This window comes from Panthera onca, chromosome C2, assembly GCF_046562875.1.
Source record: "Panthera onca isolate mPanOnc1 chromosome C2, mPanOnc1 haplotype 2, whole genome shotgun sequence".
Classification (NCBI taxonomy): Eukaryota; Metazoa; Chordata; class Mammalia; order Carnivora; family Felidae; genus Panthera; species Panthera onca.
The window spans coordinates 132,242,213-132,264,685 of NC_138347.1; the positions used below are offsets into that span (position 1 = coordinate 132,242,213).

Here is a 22,473-nt window from a genome sequence, read left to right on the forward strand (position 1 = left end):
TATTGCCAACCTGCTGCTCAAAGGTGGGACCATCTACTCTTCCATCAGCAGAGTGGGAGTTCTTCTGGCTTCACATTCTTGAGAACCCACATTACTTTCAGCTTGAGGGATCTGATGTATTCCTCCCGCATGCGTTTATAGACACACGCACAGATCAGGATTCTTAGGGAAAAGCAGAACTTTAGTTTACCGAAGAGTCGAGTTTGCTTTAGAACTTCCCAGAGACCAATGTGTGGCTACTTTAAAATTTTCGGCAGCCTAGAATTGGTTGGATTGTTTGAAAATTATTCAACGACAAGAGTACTGTTAAGGAAAATTATGTGGGAAAAGTACAAAATTGCCAATGGGATCACCCTATTAACATAGTTACTTTTAAAATATACAAAATATACTCACTTGGCAATTACTAGTTGCCTTGATCAAACTGAAAGATTTAAAAAAATGAATTCACTACTGGCTTATTTTACATTATATATACTTTTTCCAAATATGTCTAATCCTGTACTGCTCTTCCAATGGGTCTGAGTTAGCCTACAGGTAAATAAAAATGAACAGAACAAGCTTCCGGATCAGACTTGCTTTTATTTTAGAACTTGTCTCTTGCTCCATTGTAATTCCCAAGAACAGCTCTGATCATATAGAATATTCATGTGTTTCCCAATTGTTTTTCCCAGCAAAAATCAAGTATATACAAAGCAAAGCATGCTAAAATGTAAAACAAATGATCACAGCACAAAACAACCACTCACAAAATTAGCCTCATCTCACTTTTTTTCTTTCTCACAAGTTCCATTCTTTTCCTTTTCTTTCTCACGAATTCCATTCTTTTCTAAATGTTCTGGTAAAGAGCAGGCTTTGACTATGGTGGTAGCAGCCTGCCAGGTAGCTTTTACAGGGCGCTCAGGTCATGAGGGTGGCACGAAATCAGAAGGATGGACGTGGGTTTCTAGTTCTATGAAGAGAGAGAAGACACTCCTAGTAAATTCTAACTCCGCTTTTTACTCAGCAGTCCAACTTGAGATGCAGACGTGATGAAAATGAAAGTCTTTAGGCAGATAGAGCGTCAGAAGTGCTGCCCGAACCGTACAAGAGCTGTCAAAGAAAAACTTCAGTTAACTCTTCCTGGTCGGTTGTCCCCATTCGTGGAGGAAATGAAGTCATTCCTAGTTTCTCAGTACTGCTCGTTGATGTCTTCACTCCGAAAAGTCTCCCTCTCAGATTCGAAACAGAACAAGTTTAGCACGTCATTAGCTGATTGGTTTCATGAGAAATTCCTGCCGATCACCATTCTCCTTCCAGCAGATGATTTACAGTTTCTAGTTAGCACCACGTGGAATCACACATTGCCAATGGAGCTGTCTTCCTTTCCTGCTCTGATCATCTTGGGGCCTCACCATCTGCAAAACATAAAAATATGAATTCGCTCTTAATGTCAGTGGATTTGTTTAAAATGTTCCTCTCGACTCTTCTTTTGCCACATATGAAATGAGCACACGTTGTTTTGCCATTTTCGGTAGTCAAAATAAAAGGGCAATGTGATAATGGATACAAATGAGCAACATATAAGTAGAACTATAGATAGGCTTCCTCCTAGGAAAATGCTGGTGCGTTCATCATCTGAAATGCCACACTCAGCACATTCAGTGGCTGGTATCATGGATTCAGGGCTAGAAGGAATGTGCAGAGCTAGGACTCTGCCCAGAATCCTTCTGATCTTTTTTAGCATTGACTTGGAGGACAACATTCCTTCCCCTCCCATCCCTCTTTCCCCCTCCTTCCCGACCACCCCCATGTGAGCTTTTGCTTCCAGCATCTTAGGAGGGCTGCTGTCCAGCCACTGGAATGGTTTTAATCACATGCAGCATGAGTACCTTGGAGCTTAAAGCCCTTCCCAAGACAACCCTTGGCCAGTCAATGATCCAGGAGGGAGTAAGAAAGCCCAACTTCTTTGTTTCAGGTCAGGATGCTCTGCAGCATTAACTCAACGTGCCGGAGCGCCTGCAAAGACCAAGTGCTCTACGGTACTTGGCCCGAGATGACACCCTTGTTTGTCTCCCACTCTTTCCCGGTTTGCTTCCTCCATTCCCTTTCCGCTTCTCCTGTCAGTGAGTGCTATCTCAATAAATCACATGCATGCCAATCCTCACCCCGGGGTCAGCTCCGGGGAACCTGACCCAAGGCAGGATGTGAGAGATGATCCCACCTACTTGTCTTCACACACTTGCTTACACACCCGCCTCAAAGGAAAACAATCATGTACTCTTGCCTTGCATATTTTAAAGTTAACATCTAATTATTTTTTCATTAGGATTTGAGGTATTAGAAAAGGATGTATAATTTGTGACATATCATAAAAACTGATATTTAAAAATAAAACTGCCACATTTTTCTTTTAACTTACCATATAGACTCTAAATGTCACAGTCATTTGATACACCATTATCTATTTAAAATACATGTAAACATGTTCACAGTTAAAAGTCAGATATTATGTAGTGTTTAATTTTCTCCTTAAACATGTATTTCCAATGCACTTCCCCCATAGAATTTCATTTAACTGTAACACATTTATATGCTTTAAAACCTTTTATTGTCTGCCTAACAATAATCCTCTGCAGCAAAAAATATATTTAAATGCACATTTTTCATTTTATATGGCTATAAGCTTCTATGTGTTAACATTTTTTTTTTCTGATGGATTACCATCACAACTTATCAAAACAGCATATATATTCAAATTTTGGTAATTTTATCATAAAAAAAGTAAAAATTTTATTGGACATGCATTTCTTATTGAGAGGCATGATAGTTTTTCCCTATCATTTTTATTTACTGCTACTACAATTTATTGTCAGAGTGAGGCAACGTCTAATATTAATTCTATTAATATTTACTATTGTAGATTTAAGCACTGATAAATAGTTTACACAGATGGGTTTTGAGTTTTATTAGAGCAATAGCAAATAGTTCTTTGAATTGTTTTTGAGTTATGTGTCCAAAATGACCCCATCATCTTTCAAGAGGTTTTACAAAGGAATGTTACCCAGTCACTGAATGACGTTTTCTCACTTCTGGAAAATGTACCCCAAAACGCTTCACTAAACTTATCAAATGGCTATTAATAATACCAGTTACTCTTTCATTTATGGGTATGGTGTTTAACTTAAGAAACTAAAATATGGCTGGAAAATTCGAATATTGTTAAATTAAGCACACTTGCCATGTATCCTATTACTATATTTTTTGATAAAATAATAATATTTCTTATAATCTGTTTTATATATTTTTTCTTCAGAATTTTGAAGCTCCAACTTAGCTCCTTCACTTTATGGGACATATCCCCAGATAGCCTAATTGGCAGAAGTGGTCCTTACAGTAAAACCAATCAACACCTCATTGTGTGATGATGTCTTATTTATGATTCCATTCATAGGTAAATGATTAAGGCTACGATTTTTTTGGCCCAATGAAACAATGCTTGGTCTCCATCAATATTTCATGTATAGACTCTTTGCTTTGTTCTCACAGATTTCTCACTTAGAAGCGATGCATCTTTTGGGGCCTTTGGGTGGCTCAGTGAGTTAAGCTTCCGACTTCAGCTCAGGTCATGATATCGCAGTTTGTGAGTTGGAGCCCAGGGTCGGGCTCTGTGCTGACAGCTTGGAGCCTGGAGCCTGCTTCTGATTCTGTGTCTCCCTCTCTCTCTGCCCCTCCCTTGCTCATGCTCTATGCGTCTCTCTCAAAAATAAATAAACATTAAAAAAATAATAAATAAATAAATAAATAAATGAAAGAAGAGATGCATCTTCTGCCAAGATTTGGGAAATGGAAGAGGCCAGATTACTGAATGAAACTTATCATCACTCCTACCATCCTCCGTTTAGAGTATACCTGAATTCAGAACATCTGAACATGACTTCAAATACCTCTTTTCTAGCAACACGCATTTTCCTTAACAGAAACACATACAAGATGGGAAAGACATGAAGCCTTATGTGGCTTCAAGGAAGCCTGTAGATCCAGTATTTTGACTCCTTGTTTGACACCCACCCCCTATCCCATGCCTCCCTAGCAGGGTTTACATCTGGGCAAAGCACATAATCAGATTCAGAATGGCTGAGAAAGGGGCCCCTGGCTGGCTCAGTCAGAAGAACATGTGACTCTTCATCTTGGGGTTGTGAGTTTGAGTCCGACATTGGGTGTAGAGATTACTTAAAAATAAAATCTTTAAAAAGAATGGTTGAGAAATATTCCATTTCTTGTGTGAGGTGTGTGTGTGTGTGTGGGGGGGTGGTATTTGTAAAGGGGGGCAGGAAAGGAGACCCTCCATGATTCCTCAGATAGAGACATTCTCAGTAGAGAGTCCTTTAAGAGTAGTTCTCAGAAACCCATGCGCTGGGAAGTCTTTGTGTGACCCCAGGAGCCCCCAGTATGAAAAACACTGGCCTTGACCAAGCTCCTCATACACAAATAGGAAAGCTGAAGACCAAGGCAATCTGGTGACCATTTGAGATCGCAAAGCTAGCTGGTGACAGAACCAAAATTAGCATCTGGGTCACCTCATTCCCAGTCTGACATTCTTTCCACCATTACCATCAACTCTAATGCGATTTGTCATCATCACTGTCATTATCATCATCATCAATATCTTAAATAATAGCTAATATGTGTTAAGCTTTCACTCCATACAAAGTGCTGTTCGAAGCACTTTACATTCATATAGCGATCACATTAGCCTATGATGTATGCTCTATTATTATGTCCATTTTACAGAAAGGGAAATGGAAGCTCAGAGAGACAGAATAATGTGCCTAAGATTACATGACTAGTAATTGCAGAAATAGGAGTCAAACCCATGTCCCAATTCAATGATCCCTGGATTCACTCTTTCAACTACTATTTCCCAAAGTGGTTTCTATAAAATATTAGCCCAAAAAGATGCTGTTACAAGATTTTGTGGTCATAGTGGTTTGACTGTAGCCCCTCTCTCAGAATCACAATGAAGATGAACCCATTAAAGGCACTGAGAAGTCCTGCAAAAATGATACCTACTTATCAATGTTTTATAGGAAAATTATTTTTTTCTAATTACCTATTAATGTCTAGTGAGAAGACTCCCATTAAAGAAGACTAATTTAGGCTCAATATCTGTAACAGTAGGTCAATGGTTCTCAAATTCTAGCCTGCATTAGAATCATCTGGAGGGCCCCAACTCCAGAGTTTCTGATTCAACAGGCCCATGGTGGGATCCAAGGATCTGCATTCCCAATGACTTCCTAGATGATGCTGACGTTGCTGGTCATTGCTGGACATTGATATTAGAAAAATAAAGACTAAGAAACAAGCCCTAACTTGGCATAATGGGAAAAGGAATACAGTTACACTTTTTAAAATCCACATTAAAATCTTGTGAATGACTACCCTACGACCCAGCAATTGCACTAGCAGGTATTCATCCAAGGGATACAGGTGTGCTGTTTCAAAGGGGCACATGCACCCCAATGTTTATAGCAGTGCTATTGACAATAGCCAAAGTATGGAAAGAGCCCAAATGGCCATCGACGGATGAATGGATAAAGAAGATGTGGTGTGTGTGTGTGTGTGTGTATGAGGAACTTAAGATACAAAACAGATGAACATAAGGGAAGGGAAGCAAAAATGATATAAAAACAGGGAGGGGGACAAAACAGAAGAAACTCTTAAATATAGAGAACACACAGTTGTTGGAGGGGTTGTGGGGGGGATGGGCTAAATGGGTAAGGGATAGGGGGCATTAAGGAATCTACTCCTGAAATCATTGTTGCACCATATGCTAATGAACTTGGATGTAAATTAAACAATAAATAAAACATAAATTAAAAATAAAGTAAAATAAAATCTTGCAAATGTACACTATAATGAGCAAAAAAAAAATCTGTGCATTAAGTAGATGGATAAAATTAAAACATCAGAAACAAAATGGGCACATGAAAAGAAAAGCCCACTCTCTTTGGGAAAACAAAGATAAGCATAGCAAAGATAAGCATATAAAGGGTGATTCCTCTTCACAGTGGATTTTTATTTTTAATTGTCCAACATATTGTCAGACTTAGATCATTCATGCAGGGATTAGCTGACTATGTGCCAAGCACAATGTGTATTCTGACCTTCATATGTATCATCTTCAACCTTTCAACAACCCAAATAAATATTTTATTATCTTTCTTTCATGGATTAACTTTAAGGTGAACTTGTGTTCTATAAACATAATTGTAGAGTATAAATCTTTGTGACAAAATGGTGTGGAATAGGTACTGTGAATATTCTTTGGTAAAGACACTTTTAGATATCTATAGCTTCCGTTTTCTTCTCTGTAGAAAAGATACAGGACGACCCAGTGATTTCTAAAGTCATTTCAGTTTCAGATTCTAATCTTCCACGACCCAAGAAAGAAGCCAAACTGACACTGCCTGAAGAGACTCAGACTGATTTCTTGGAGCAGAGCTGGCCAAATGTTACCACATCAGGCTGTTGGCTAGAACTCTCTGAGCGAAATGAATAAAGACATCATCAACCTCTGGATGTAGGATATATAATTAAGTAGAAAAATGAAGAAAACTTCTGGAGGAAAGAAATTATGAAGAATACTAAACAAGAAAGTATTGGTAATGTTCACTTGATAATCCTTTTGAGTCTACCAACCTTATGATTTTCAATAGGAATCTCACCTCAAGATATCTAACAGGACTGAATCAAAGGAGATTTATTGCAGTGTTTTTCAAACTTGTATGCACATTGCAGTTGCCTTTGGAGCTTCAAAAAAATGGATGCCTTGTCTCACTCCCAGAGAAGATGACTTAAGTGATGTGGAATGTGGGCTGGACTATGGAATTGTCAACAAATACCTTGGTCATTATAATGCACAAACTTGGGCAATGCTGATTCATAGGGTTCTTTCCTATGATTACATTGTTAATTATATCCCCTACTGTGGACTGAACTGTGTCCCTCCAAATTCATTTGATGAAGGCCTACACTTTACATGACTGTATTGGGGACAGGGCCTTTAAGGTGGTGACTAAGGGTGAATGCAGTCATAAGGATAGAGATGTGATCTGATAAAAATATCGCCCTTTGTAGAGGAAGTGACACCAGGTCTGTCTCTCCACCATGCGAAAACAAAGCAAGAAAAGGTGGCTGTCTGCCAGCCAGAAAGAGAGCTCTCATCAGGAATCAAATTGGCTGGTGCCCTGATCTTGGACTTCCTAGCCTCAAGAACCGTGAGAAAATAAATTATTGTTGTTTAAGCCCCCTAGTCTATAGCATTTGTTCTGGCAGCCTGAGCTGCCCAAGACATCCCCTCTTACACTCACTCTATTTCGGATCTCATTCCTTCCTCCAGCGTTGGGAAAGCGTACTGAATCAGGAGCTGCCAGACCAGGGTCAAGTCCCAGGAAGTCACTAAACCTCTTTGAGCTTCAGTTTCTCCATCCAAGTATGGGGGGTATTAACTCCTGTCTCTTATACAGGGTTTTGGAGGGAACTCAATGGGACATGTATATGAAATTACCTTGTAGACAGTATGGCTCTGTACATGGGTGAGCTGCAGCTGGTACCTGCCACTTTCTCTCAACCAGCCTCCCTTTCAAATCCCCTCATTGATCTCCCTCTGGGTTTCCTCCTCAGCATGTTCTCTCAGCCATCTGGTCCCACTCATTTGACCTCACCTCCAATTCCCTGGTTCTCCCATCACTGCTCTCCATCAGCCCAAGTCTGCTAGCAACAAATCCTCCTACTTTTCCTTTATTTGAGAAGATCTTTATTTTGCCTTCATTCTGGAAGTCTATGTTCACTGGATAAAAAATTCTGTGTTCAGAGTTCTTTTACTTCAGTACATTAAAGAAAAGGATGTTTCACTGTCTTCTGCCTTCATGGTTTCTGATGAGAAATCTATGATCATTTGAAGAGTTGTTCTCTTTTTTGGTAACATGTAGATTTTCTCTAGCTGCTTCAAGATTTTTCTTATGTTTTGTTTTCAACAGTTAATTATGTGTCTTGAGTGGGTTTTTAAATCTGTAAAGTTTTATATATTTTACTAATTTGGGAATTTTTTGTCCATTATCTCCTCAAATATATTTTTTTCTGAATAAATCTAACTTTCATCTCTTTCTACTTCTAGAATGCCAGTGAAACAAATATTAGGCCTTTTGATATTGTTCTATAAGTCTCCAAGGCTCTGTTAATTTTAAAAACTCTCTTTCAGATTACATAATTAGTCTATCTTCAAGTTTACTGATTCCTTTCTTTGTCATCTTCCTTCTGCTTTGGAGCCCATTCAGTGAGCTTGTTTTTAAATTTCAGACACTGTACATTTTTTTTACTTCTAAAATGTCCTTTTGGTTCCTTTTTTAAATTATTTCTATGTTTCTGCTGAGAATGTTATTTCTGTTCATTTCAAGTTGTTTGCCTTTACTTCATGGAGCATAGTTATCATAGCTGCTAATTTAATGGATTTGTCTATTGGTTGTCTTTTCCTCTCAGAATTGTTCACATCTCCTGGTCACTGTATGTTGCCTAATTTTGGATTTTGTCCTGAACACTTTAAATATTATGTTGTATAGACTTGAAGTATTGTTATAATTCTCTGTAGAATTGTTTTTTTGTCAGTGGGCAATCAACCTGGTAGGTTCACAATGCAAGTGCTATCTCACCTTCTGTGGGCAGTGGTTCCAACCTCAGTTTAGTGCCCAAAGCCTTCACCATCCTATTCTGGGTCTTTCCATTCGCACACAGCTTAGGTGAGAGCCCAGGGCTTATGCAGCTCCCATAATTAGAATTAGAGGATCCCCTTCTCCAGTTGTCTTGCCTCTGGGGCTATCCCCACATGCTGGCCAACAGGGCCTATCTTCCTAGTTCCTCTGCCCAGAAAAACAGGGTTTCTCTTTAATTTTAGCTAGCTAGCCTTTCACTCAGCTCCGAATTGTGCCCACTTCAGAGCAAAACCATGAGAAGAAAGGGGGGAAATGGGGATTTCTTCCACCAAGTCTGACAAATGAGGGCCCTTTTTCCTAGTTCTTCTGCCCAGAAATATGGGGGTTCTACTGAGTTTTAGCCTCCTGCCCCACTGCCATCACACAGTTCCAGGACTGGGTCTGCCCTGAGCACAAAACCACAAAAGAAAACAGAAAAGAAAATGGTAAACTCATGCCCCTTCACAATATATCTGCTTTTTGTTACCTTTCAGAGATCTCAGGTGGTTAGTTTTTGTATTTTTTCCATAGTTTTCAGTTGTAGTCAGTGGGAGAGAGGGGCAGTATGGGCTTAGTCCACCTTGACTGGAACTAGATATTTCATTGTATTTATATTTGATTTTTCTTTTCTTACCTTTCTCTCCCCTTTATATATTTTTCTGTATTTCTTCTACTCTCATCGCTCTTATTTTCCATCATTTTGCTGATTTTGTTCAATATCTATACATTAGCTATGTTTACAATTATACCCGTATCTAATACATATAGTGTAGATGTATATATGAAGTATCCATTTGTACCACATACATATATAGCATTGTACATATATACTGCATACCCATATGGTATTTCATTGCATAATCATACCAAAATTTATTTATCATATCTGCTGTTGGGCTACTACAAAGAATGCTGTTATGAACATTCTAGTACATGACTTCTGGTGAATATATATTTTTCTGTTGTGCATATACATGAGAGCAAAATTGCTGGTCATAGGATATGTAAAGTTTCAGTTTTCACAGATACCAAAGAAGATTTATTTTAAAGTAATTTCCTATACAGTTTTGGTACACGGCAAAATAGCAGCTGAAAACTGCTCTAGAGCCTACTATAGCTTCCTGTTCGTCATCTCCCATGTTTTCTTTAGCTGTAGGTCCAGAACCATCTCCTCACATAGACTAAGAATCTGCCCTCAGCCTCCAAAGAGATCTCAGAACCACAACAGCCTTGTGCATTCTAGGCACCACGGGGGTTGGGGCTGAGCTAGAAGCCCACATCTCAGAGCAGGCAAGCCCAGGGTGCTATGGGAGATGGCAGACCCTCAAACATTAGAGGCTCATTGTATAGGTCCTCCCCACCCCTACTTTGCACAAGGATGTGGGGATCTGCTTGCCTACCAAGGACCTGTGTGGTCTTTGTTCTCACTCCTCCTGTCTCCATTCCCTGACCCGACACCAAGTATTTACATCGACTTCTAGTTCTGGTTTTGTCAACACCATTGACTCCTTTTTTTTCTTTTTGCCTTTCTGGAGTTTTATGTGGTTTGCCTCCTCATTTGGGGAACCCCCTGCAGCCCCAGATGATAGGGTCCTCTATCTTGTCATCTCCACCTGTCCCAGTGAGTTCTCCTTGCTCATCCTTGCTCATTGTCCACTAGGGGAAAATCCAAACAAAGGTTCTTCAGGGTCTTCGATTCTATTGTACCCAAGGTTACCTTTTTTATCCTGTCGTTTACCATCTGCTAGAGCTGGCATTTCTTCTGCATGTGCCTCTTCCTTATCATTCATCATCAGTTCTCCAGTTGAAAAAAGCATGTATAACTTCTGGATCAAATCAGTAGTGGTCCCAGAACCATTACTAGGATTGTTCCCTAATACAAAGGAATGCTGCTCCTGGGAACCAAATTCATCAACCAGCTCACTGTTTCCTGTCTCTATTTCATACACCCCAGGAATAAGGCTGAGGTGACAGAGAAAAGAGATGAAAAACACATTAGCCAAGCCCCTTGCAGAATTAAATGTAAATACAGGCAGACATATAACAGCAATCAATTTTATGCATGTGATTAGAACAGTCCAAATGCAGTTTATGGATGAAATCTGACTCAGGGACAATTTTTTAATATTCCAAAGAGAAATCAGAATGTTGTGTCAGGGGTTTAGGACTCCAAAGCAATATTATTTTCATGACTGAATTTTTATTGAGTACTTAGGGTTGTACTTTGCAAAATCAAACTTAAAAGAACCCTTCCTACCAGTTTTCATATGGGTTCTGTTTTTTGAATGGCGAATGTTTTTGTTGCTTTGAAATTTTTTCTTTTGTGTTTTTCTTCTGCTCTAAAATTGCTACAGCTAACCTTTGATATTATAAGTTGTCTGTTTTGACAGTACTCAATATTAGTGTGGTGTTATATAAGGTATTGATAAGAGCCTCTGGTTTTTTTCATAAAAGCAACAGAAATGGGAACATGGTTCTTACTAATATGGTTCACATTCTATGTGCTATGAACCCTAGATCTGTGCAGCCATCACAAACCAGGAGTATCTCAAACGCGTGCGCGCACACACCCGCGCACACACACACACACACCCTGCTACATCCGACAGCCAAACTTGCATCCTGAAAACTCAAACACCATTCCTGTCAAGTTATTTTCATTAGGACTGTTTCCAGCTGTAGTATTACCCAAACTGTGATTTTGTCAACTCACAATACAGTGTTTCCTGAGCCAACGGTCTCTGGGTTGGGAGAGGTGATGTTAACACACTTGGCTATCAGATCTGCAGGGGGATATTTGTTGATGGCACCTGGAGAAAGAGTGGCTGGTTAATCTAAATTTTACCCTTCTGTATTCTATCGCCCAAAGTTAGTTCATCTTTTCTTGTGATGTTTTCAAGATCAAATTAATTTTATAAGGGACTCAGCAAAGTAGACACCCTCTGACATTGCAATGCCTCATTGGTAAAGTCAATGAGATACAGCAGTGATTCAGTAAAAAATTCTTAAGCTCTGTGTGCCACAGGCTTGTGATGTGATTCAAGGTATTTCTCAACCCCTTCTAACATCTGTTTCTTTCCCTTTAACAGGAAGATCTCTCCAGAAGACACCTTGAGCTATTGAAATGGTCTGCCCTATTTACCTTGGGGTTGGAAGAAGGCATCATTTTTTTTTTATGCTACTATATATAAATCCTGAATTCCAAGATTCCTAAGGGTTACATGAGCCCTGCGGCTTCGCGAGTGGCGGAAAATCTGCATCTCTGTCATTTCCTGGTAAATTTGCAGGAGCTGCAGATAACTACACAAGGTGGCCTCTGCCTCACCCCTAATCCCAACCCAGGCCAGGATTGGCTTGATGCTACAAGCTCTTGGGTATACTGCTATGCCCATGTCTAAAATTGCAACACATGGACAGAGGCTGGGGCAGTCACTGTCACTATAAAAAGACACCCTTAAGCCCCTGCCTGGCTATGCCTGAGCCAACTGTCTGGGACAGAGGCTCTAGAAGAGATTCCTTCCCATGGCTGAAAAGAATTAAAGTCATAGCCAAAGGTAATTTATAGTGAAAGATAGAACAGAAGTCCTTGGAGTAGATGGAGGGTGGTGGTAGTGAGATATTACTGATTACAGCAGTGTCCTTCCTTAAGGGTATAGGAGCTGAAATGTAGTTTAATGAACAGGAACACGGATGGCTCTGGGGTCAGAATGCCTGGGGCTGAGTCTAGAATTCACCAACTATTAAACTGTGAACTTTTGAGCAATTTATTTAATGTCTCTGAACCTTACTTAGTATGCTCACATGTAAAATGGGGATACTAATACTTTCCTTTGAGGGCTGAACTGAGAATTAAATGATATAATCCATTTAAAGAATTTGGCACATAGTACCAAGTACATATTAAACAGATTAGGGTTAAGAGACACTTTTTACCTATACGGGGATTTTTCTGGCTAAGACTTTGACAGTGCAGCAGTAGAGTTCAAGGTCAGTAAGACCTGATATTTTTCTCTGGTTTTCTCACCCCTACTCCCACCTTAAACTCTACCACTCTCCACTGAAGTAAGGAGTATATTACTATGTCAACTGGTGGATTGTACACAGAGACATCAAATCCATTGCAAAAGCAATAGAAGAGAAAAGGTTTAATGACTTACGTCTGATTAAATGAACAAATGGCTTGACAAACTTGGTGATATAGTTCAAATCTGGCTTGTGGGTTCGGCCAAGCTGGACTAAGTGATGATCCAGTGGGTGGCTGGCTAATTCTTCTAATTCCTTGTCGTTGTATACAGAGCCAAAGGAAAACACAAATATGGAGTAGCCCTGACACTTGGCTCTCAGAGATACATTTCTTAAGACTTCCTTGTCTAAGGGGTTGGTTTCTCCAGCAGATATAACAAAGATAACTTTGTTTTTCCTCAGGTTGGGGGTTCCTACAAAGACATTGTCAATTGTCCACTGCAGGGCATGGCCGATAAAAACATCTCCATTGAGCTGTTGAAAAGAGTCTTGGAGATGATGTTTCATTTGGTATATACTGTTATAAGTAACCAAATCAAATTCCAGGTAGACAGGGCATTCTTCACTGTTGGGCATATAGCCTGGAGGAGAGTAGCTCAGGACTGCCACTCTGTCTCCTAACATGGAGGTCAGTGGGTCTGGGGCAATGTGAAAGTAATCAAGCACTGAGATTAGAAAAGTTTTCACTTCCTGAAACTCCTCATTTCCTATTCTTTGGGAAGAATCTATGAGGAAAGCCACATCCATGTAATATTCTTGAAGAGAGGTATCTCCAGGTTCATAAGTAAGACCTGGTTCTTCTTTTCTGCCATGGTTTTCATGTCCTGCAATAGAATAGCTCAAGTCATTCTTTTTAGTAGAAGGCTAAACTTGGAGCTCCTAGCCAAGGATGGCCAATACACATCATGGGATTTTTGCCATGCTTCATTCCCACACCCATGGCAGACATCATTAATCAATTACAGTACTTGTTCTCAGATGCATTTTCCACACATTGCATGGGAAACCACTGGGCATTCAACAGGGGCCGTCATGTGAAAAGAAACGTTTGCTAGCCCATCTCAGATCTCTGTCAAAAAGATCTTTGACTGATCCTCTAGCTATTTTCATATCCAAGATGAGAAACATATAACTATTTTTACTGCACTCTACATGATCACAAAATTTGCATGAGATCTAATTATTACGCAGTGACCCTTAAACTATATATGTCAAAATCACATTTACTGATGTCACAAACACTTGGACCATTAGATACATGTTCAAAATATGCGCCATAGTGTGATGTCATGAGAGCAAGTATAAATGCTGATTTTAGAATCCAAACTCTTTGTAAGACATTAAATACTCTAAGATGTTGGTTAAGTGCCAGTCTACAGTTTATTGGCCCATGACAAAATAAGGAGCTCACGCCATGTTGTAAGTCATCTAATTACTAAGTATACTGTTTAGTTCAGGCGACTCCTTCTTTTTTTTTTTTTTTTTGTAGCAAGACTTTCTCAATGGAGAAACAGTGCCTTGATTTATATTCTGATGCTAATGTCTTATCTTGCTGCAGATCAGCACTTCAAGAAGCACTGATCTAAGCCTAAGGGATCATAAAACCACGTCTACAACCATGGGGATAGTGGCTGGTTGGTGAAGCCACAACAGGAAATCCCAGCTTAGAAAGACAGAAAGTAGGTAGCCAATATTCTTTTTACCATGAAAGAAGTGTGTCTATGAACCTAATCAAGCAAGAAGTAGATTTCTAACAGGCAAAAATTTATTGATCCCCATTTGTGCTCAACTGCATTATTAAAGCTTTCTATTTATTACTTTATTTACTCCTCACAACAATCCTCGCAAATGAATCAATTAACCTGTATTAATGTCATAAAAACTTGATAATAGAAATAGAATGCAAAAACCACCATGATAGATAATGTTATTAACAGGGCAAAGGCTCCATTAGATGTTTATATGTTCAAATAACTGAATTGCTGGGGTAAGCTACACATTACCTTTTTATCTATTGTTGGATTTTTTTGACAAATAAAAATTATACATAAATGGTAAGGTTTATAATGTGGTATTTTAATAACACTATACCTTGTGTAATGATTACAACAATCAAGTTAATATTATTGGATTTGATTTACTTAAAATTTTGTTTTGAATTTTACATCTATGTTTATGAGGAATATTGGCATGTACTTTCATTTTCACATAATGCCTTTGTCTGGTTTTGCTATCATGGTAATCTGGCCTCAAAGAATGAGCTGGAAAAGAATTTCTCCCTCTTTAATTTTCTGTAAGAGTTTGTGTAGAATTAGTATTATTTCTTTCGTAAACGTTTTGTTGAATTTACCAGTGAAGTTATTTTGGCTTCTATATGGGAAATTTTGAACTACAAATCAATTTCTTTAATAGGTTTAGGGCTACTTAGATTACTTCTTGAATGAGTTCTGGTAATTTGTGAAAATTGCAAGAAATCAATCTGTCTATTTCACCTAAGCTACTTTAGAGGCAAAATATTATTTATCATATTCTCTGACTATCCTTTTAATATGTGTAGACTATGTTTACTCTCTCATTCCTGATTTAATAGTGTCTTTTCTTTTTTCCTGGTCAGTTTATCATTTTCTTAAAAAATTTTTAATGTTTGTTTATTTTTGAGAGAGAAACAGAGCACGAGTGGGGAAGGGCAAAGAGAGAGGGAGACACAGAATCTGAAGCAAGCTCCAGGCTCTGAGCCGTCAGCAAAGCTGACAGTCACCCAATTTTATTGACGTTCTCAAAGAAACACCTTTTGGGTTTCACTGATTTTCTCTTTTCTATTTCATTGAGTTCCACTTTAATTTTATTACTTCCTTTTTTCTTCCGCTTACCCTGGGTTCTTTCTTTGCTGATTTCTTGAGGTGAAATTTGAAGTCATTGTTCTGAAAACTTTCTTCTTTACCAATGTAAGTATTTAATGCTATAGATGATCTTGTAAGTATTGTGTTAGTGGAATCTCACAAATTCTGGTATAGTGTGATTTTATTTTCACTCATTTCAAAATACTTTCTAATTTCCTTTCTGATTTCTTCTTTGATCATGGATTATTTAGAAGTGCTTCACTTAGTTTCCAAACACTTGAGGATTTTTTGAAGATCTTTCTGCCACTGATTTTTAATTTAATTCTGTTTTGGCCAGAGAATATATTTGGCATGACTTCAATCTCTTAAACTTTTGAGAATTGCTTTATGGCCCACAATATGGACTATCTTGGTGAGTGTTTCATGTGTATTGAAAAGAATGTGAATTTTGTTGTTGTCTGGAGTATTCTATTAATATCCATTAGGTGAGGTTAGTTACTAAGGTTGCTCAAGACTACTGTATCCCTGCTGATATTCCTACCAATTATTGAGAAAGGGTATTGAAACTCTGATGTTCTTTTCACTTTTAAAAAATATTTTCTCTCCTTTAGTTTTATTTTGGATAATTTCTATTGCCATGTCTTTAAGTTTATTGATATTTTTTTTTTTACCAAATCTGATTTGCTATTAATCCCATCCAGTGTATTGCTCATCCTAGACATTGCAACTTTTTATCTCTACATATTCTATTTGAATCTTTTTCTTATATCTTGCACATCTCTACTTAACTTTTTCACATATGGAATATAGTTATAATAACTATTTTGATATCTTTGCTAATTCTAATATCTGTGTCAGTTCCACTTCGTTTTAAGAGTGATTATGTTCTTGATTATGGTCATGACTTTCATGCTTCTTTTTGTGCCAGATATTGTGAAATGCTCCTTTTTTTGATATGGAATACTTTTGTTTTCCTATAAATATTCATGTTACATGAAAACAGTTTGATCCTTTTGGGTCGTGCTATTATGATTTAGGTGGCAAATCTAGAGCAGTGCTTAATTTAAAGCTAATTACTCCCCACTACTGAGACAAGACCTCCCTGAGTTTTCTCCCCTAATACTCTATGAATTATGAGTTTTTCTAGGCTTGCTGGCAGGAAAAAGCATTGTTCCTGGCCCTCTGTGAACAGCTGGCACTATTCTGTAATCTTTTCTGATGGTTCTTCCCCCAAGCTTAGGGCATTTCTTCATATGCATGTACCGTCACCATTCTGCTGAATAATTAAGGGGACCCTCTGCAGATCTCTGGAATTCTCTCTCTTTGAAGCTCTCTCCTCTCTGGTATTCTGTCCTGGGAACTCTTACCATTTTGGTCTCCCTGGGTTCTCAGCTCTGCCTCCTCATCTCTAGGAGTGCATTTGGGCTCCACTTGAATTCCTCCTTTCTGCACCATGGCAGTAAGCTGGAGCATAGGGTTTACCTCATTTGTTTCTGCCTCTCAGGGATCAATCTTTTAATTCCTGATGTCTAGTGTCCTGAAAACTATTGGGGTGTGTGTGTGTGTGTGTGTGTGTGTAGAGATATAAATATAAATATAAATATAAATATAAATATAAAGTATATATACATATATATATATATAAAATAGATAAGAACTGGCCATTTTGTTTGAGATGTTCCTATGTTCTCTTCCTTTTCACAAAAGGACTAAGAATTCATCATTTATATACCAGATTCTTCCTTTATCAATACACTTGTAGTAACTGAATAGGATTTTGTATTTCACAAGTATGTATAAAACTTGTGGGCCTCCCATTCCCCACCAGGAACCTAGTTTTAAATTCTTCTTAGAATTTTTTATCAAGATAAAGGTCTCTAATGAAACTATTAAAGTGTAGACAAAAGCATTTATTTTATATTCTTCCTCGCTGTGACTGCTATGTAGCACACTTTAGCCCTAAAACATCACCACCAAAAACGCTTCTAGAGTTCTTGGCTATAGTGGATTAGCAACTGTGAAGGTCAGTTAAATAGTCATTTCTGTCATGTTGAAGTTTACCATCCTGGAGTTAACTAACCACCACCTGCTCTGTCATCAGTATCTCTGTTTTCCAACTAAAGCATTCTGGCTTCCTTATAAAGGTCAATCAACACACTTTATCAAAGCACGAGGAAAAGTATTTCACAAATGTTTTGACAGAGGAAGAGGGCTGACTTATGTTAGTGAAATATTTTTTCACACGTGAAATATTTTTTCACACGTGCTCATATCAAAAAGATTACTGTTTTTTCCAATTTTCTCTTTATAACTGAACAAAATCTCAATCCTTTTCCAAAGTACCCAGCAGCATTAATTTCTAATGGGGTGTATTTTCACCTACAAAATCGATAAAAATAGGCTGTCTTTCTAAAAATTTTTTTTATGTTTATTCATTTTTGAAAGACAGAGAGAGACAGAGCACAAGCAGGGGTGGGGTGGAGAGAGAAGGGGACACAGAATCAGAAGCAGGCTCCAGGCTCTGAGCTGTCAGCACAGAGCCTGACGCGGAATTCGAGCTCACGAACCATGAGATCATGACCTGAGCCGAAGTCTGATGCTCAACTGACTGAGCCACCCAGGCGCCCCTAGGCTCTCTTTCTATTTACAGGAATAGCATGAGACTCAAGAAGCTCAAAGTGGATGCTTACGGTTAAAAAACTCTAAATTTGTCAAACATAAAGAATGATTTTTCTACTTTGAGTTTAAATTTATTTTACTTAGGGAGAGTGAGCCTTCAAAAACATTTTCCCTCAAGAAAACCTGGCAGGAGTGTGGATACAATATACCCAGAGCTCATGGCAATGCTGTGTATTTTCTGGAAATGTCAAGAAGCCAAATTCCCATCTTCAAGTCTATGGAAGAATTTCCTCAGAATGGCAGAAGAGGAAGGGCTGGCTCACTTTATTGTGGAGGAGGCTTGGAAGGAATGAAGGATCCAGTTAGGTTTCCAGGGAAGCGCCCCCAGAGATTAGCCTAACTCTGGCCAACATGTAAGCCATAACACCATATGTGCTCCAGTAACTTTAGGGAGAAGTGGGGGTGGAAAGGGAATTCAGAGAGAAGGGAGAAAATTCAGGACCTGCGCCATTTGGAATGGGATTAAGTATGCTGTGAAGTAGCTATACTGCTTTTCATGGCCTTCGTGAGAAACCTCAGGATATGCATGAGTTATCCAGTGATCTGGCCCTCTGTCCAGGGGACAAAATGAGCCATATGTTCTCCACAGGCAAGCCACATGTACAACTGAGACTACCTTATGTGCATATTTCTGTCCACATGAGCTGTGGCTGAGAGGTTCAAGTTAACCTTGTTTTGTCAGACTTCCCAGGAGGTTAGCAATGTGTTCTTTGCTGCTTTCCCACCTTCTGAGTATTTAATTGAGCGTTCAGTTCACTTTAGGTCTTGTGCTCAGCTCTACGCATGCCTTCTCTCATTTAACCTTCCACAAGGCACTATGAGGGTAGAATTATCATTATTCCCTTTCTGCAGATGAGCAAGCAGAGGCTTGGAGTGAGTAAATGACTTGGCCAAGAAATGACAGCCTCTAAGGGGAAGAGGCAGGATTTGAGCCCCACTCATGTAACTCCTTCAGAACTGGTCATCAGACATAAGAACACTGCAGACACATTAAGGGACACATGAACCACCTCGCTAAAGGCCCTGGGACCTGATCTGAAGAATGAGGTTCTTGGTCAACTGCTATTCCTTCTGACTGAAGCCACTAGAGAAAGTTTTCTTCCAAAAGTAGGCAACTAGATGAATTAAATAAAATTTGCAATTTTGTCTTCTCTAGGTATCATACGACAGTGGTTATGAGTAGAACCTTTGCGGTTTGAGTCCTGTCTCTGCCATTTGTTACCTCTGTGACCCTCTGTATCTCAGTTTCATTACTTAAAAACAGTAATAATAAACCATAACCTTATAAGGTTTTTTAGAGAATTAGATAAAGCTTGTACTGTGCCTAACATATCCCGAATACTCCACAAATACAATTTTTAGAGGGAAATAAACAAATGGAAAAGTCCCAGACATCTGAAAATCCTTCCCATGTTACTATATTTCACAAATCAGAATTTCCATAAGAAAACATGGATAGTCAACTAGTGTTAGTGGAACACAGCTTGCACATGCGTACATATGTGTGCTCTCAGAAATGAGAACACAATACATTCTGTTGTGTTTATGAATGCTTAACTATGGAGGAGTTGGCAATAATTTATGTACCTTTCCATTTAAAAATGCCACCCCTTGGGGTCCCTGGGTGGCTCAGTCAGTTAAGCATCCAACTTCGGCTCAGGTCATGATCTCATGGTTCGTGTGTTCGAGTCCCATGTCGGGTTCTGTGCTGACAGTTCGGAGCCTGGAGCCTGCTTCGGATTCTGTGTCTTCCTCTCTCTCCAACCCTCCCCTGCTTGCACTCTGTCTCTCCCTCTCAAAAATAAATAAGCATTAAAAAAAATGTAAAAAAACAGGTGCCACCCCTGGCCTGTCCTCCCTCCTGTCTGCTGAGGTCACTGGCCAAGCTCTAAGCTGGGGAAGCAAGGGAGGGAGGCTCAAGAGTATGTGTGACTATGTGTCATGATTTTACACCAAAGAAAAAACCAGACACATTAAAAATTCTCTTGTTTTGTTGTATGAGGTCCTCTCTTCCCCATCTGCCTGAATAAGTAGAAGGGATGGTCTTAAAATAGATTTCATCCTTTGCCCCCAAAGACTTAGAATAAATACCTTTCTTGGTGTAGACTCTTCTAGGTGGCACTTAGTCTGAAAGACTCACTCTTGCTGTCGCTTCATGCTCTGAAACAATAGTCTGCAGAAGGTACCAGCATACTGAGAAAAAGTGATGCATGCCTTAGGAATTATTTAGACCCAAACCACCCAGATCTGGCATTTTAGTCTTCATGGTGTTATTCTGCGCTCTGGCCTCTGAATGAGTTTATAAACAGTTTATGAAATCAATTTATTCTGGCCTGAGTGCCTCTGGATGCGTTTATAAGTAGGAATTTTTTTAAATAAAATTAAATTTTTAAAATAAAATGGCACTACCAAAATGACTTAGAAATAAGTCTCCCAAATGATGATGTGATTGAACTTCTTCTCAAATTTGGCAACTGGATATATTTCTTCATCTGTAAATGCAGACAATGCCATCGGCAAGCAACAGGGAACACACCGATAAAAGTAAGTGGGCATGGGTTTGAATCCTGGCCCTACCACTTAAAGCTCTGTGGCTTGGCTTGAAGTTCTTAACTTTTGCATGTTAAATATCCTCATCTGTAAAGCACACAATGTAATAATAATAAAAATGATAGGCTTTTTGGTACAGATTAAATGAAATCATGTATGTAATGTGCTTAGCATTGTGCCTGGCACACAGTTGCGCTAAGTAAGCAGTAGCTTCTGTGGTTATGGTTATTCCTCACGCATTATTCAATCGTCAAGTGAGAGAGTGCCCACAGTGCTTTGAGAATCGTACTGCATGGAATAACCCAAGCATCCCATTTGCACTTTTAATCAAACTGAATACTTTCTGACCACAAGTATCCTTGAAGACCACAAGCTCCTTGAAGACGGGGCCTCTGAGTCTTTAAAACAAAACAAAACAAAAGCTCTCTAACCCCCCCAAAGAGACTAGCTCAGGGCTTAACTCAGAACAGGAGCCAAATACATGTTTGCTCCATGAAAGGCCATCTGAGTAATCATATAAGCATAAATGCTTAGCGCTTTCATATAGTTAAGCCCTCAGCGGGCGCTGTCACTATCACCTCCACCCCCATCACCTCCCCACCAATACCAGTATCACCGTCCTGACCGTCACCACCCAAGTCTCATACCCTTACCTCCATCTCTGCCATCAACAATGTCACTGTCGCCAACATCCCCACTACACACCTCTACCCCACCAGCAGCAACAGCTAACACCTTCACCGCCACTGCCTTCACCTCTACCGCCACCATCTCTATGGTGGAGATGCCAACACCATTTCTACCACCACCACCGTCACTATGACCCAATTACTACTCGAAGCAGCCACGTTTTATTCCTTAAGAAAGAGTCCACATAAAAAAATGTCAGTCGTGCTCTAGAGCATTACTTTATCACTTGCAGTAAATAATTGCTTGAGACATACAGAAGCAACCGTCATGTGCATCTGAATTCAAAAAGTCCACACACCTTGAACCATCAGTTCACATTAGTTTTGCCCACCTGCAAAACCTTCAAGGAAGACAACCAAAACTGGTCATCTTAATGTCTTAAGCGGATCAGGAAACTCAGTTGATTCCCCCAAAGAACATCAAGATGGGTGAGACTTCCTAAAGAGTTCATGAAACATTAAAATTCAGGGGCTCCTGGGTGGCTCAGTTGGTTAAGTGTCATATTCTCGATTTCAGCCCAGGTCATGATCTGACGGTTCATGGGATTGAGCCTTTATCGGGCTCCACGCTGACAGTGCAGAGCCTGCTTGGGATGCTCTCTCTCTCCCTCTCTCTCTCTGCCCCTCTCCTCATTCGCACATGCTCTCTCCCACTCTCTCTCAAACAAACATTTAAAAAAATAAAATAAAATTCAGGTATGACCACAATTTTATTACTGACCTCCTTTTTAGAATGTACACTGATATGAAAGTAGGACACTCCACTGGTGTTCCATAGGGGACTCAGAAGCCAATTCTGCTGCATTTAATTCCAGCACAGATGTAAATTTAGCAGAAGTCAAGATAACATATTCAAGTTCAGTACATGACAGCAAAAATTAGAAGGTAAGTGTTCAACAAGAGATAAATAAATTCACTCATTGAAAGCAACATTATGAGGATACAGAAAAATCAGTGTGAAGC

At 39.2% G+C, this 22,473-nt stretch overlaps 1 protein-coding gene across 2 annotated transcripts in view; it reads right to left on the minus strand.

Moving 5' to 3' along the window:
* Positions 1-568: 568 nt before the first annotated feature.
* The window catches only part of COL6A5 (collagen type VI alpha 5 chain), a 131,927-nt gene continuing 110,022 nt past the window's right edge, over positions 569-22,473 (minus strand). The window contains exons 37-40 of one of the 2 annotated variants that reach the window (XM_078432354.2): positions 12,887-13,576; positions 11,443-11,539; positions 10,447-10,691; positions 569-1,397 (exon numbers count right to left, since the gene is read on the minus strand). In XM_078432354.2, coding sequence (XP_078288480.2) covers positions 1,378-1,397; positions 10,447-10,691; positions 11,443-11,539; positions 12,887-13,576 — 1,052 coding nt within the window. In that variant the 3' untranslated portion in view covers positions 569-1,377. The remainder of the gene's footprint in view (positions 1,398-10,446; positions 10,692-11,442; positions 11,540-12,886; positions 13,577-22,473) is intronic. The other variant, XM_078432355.2, reaches the window with a different exon arrangement.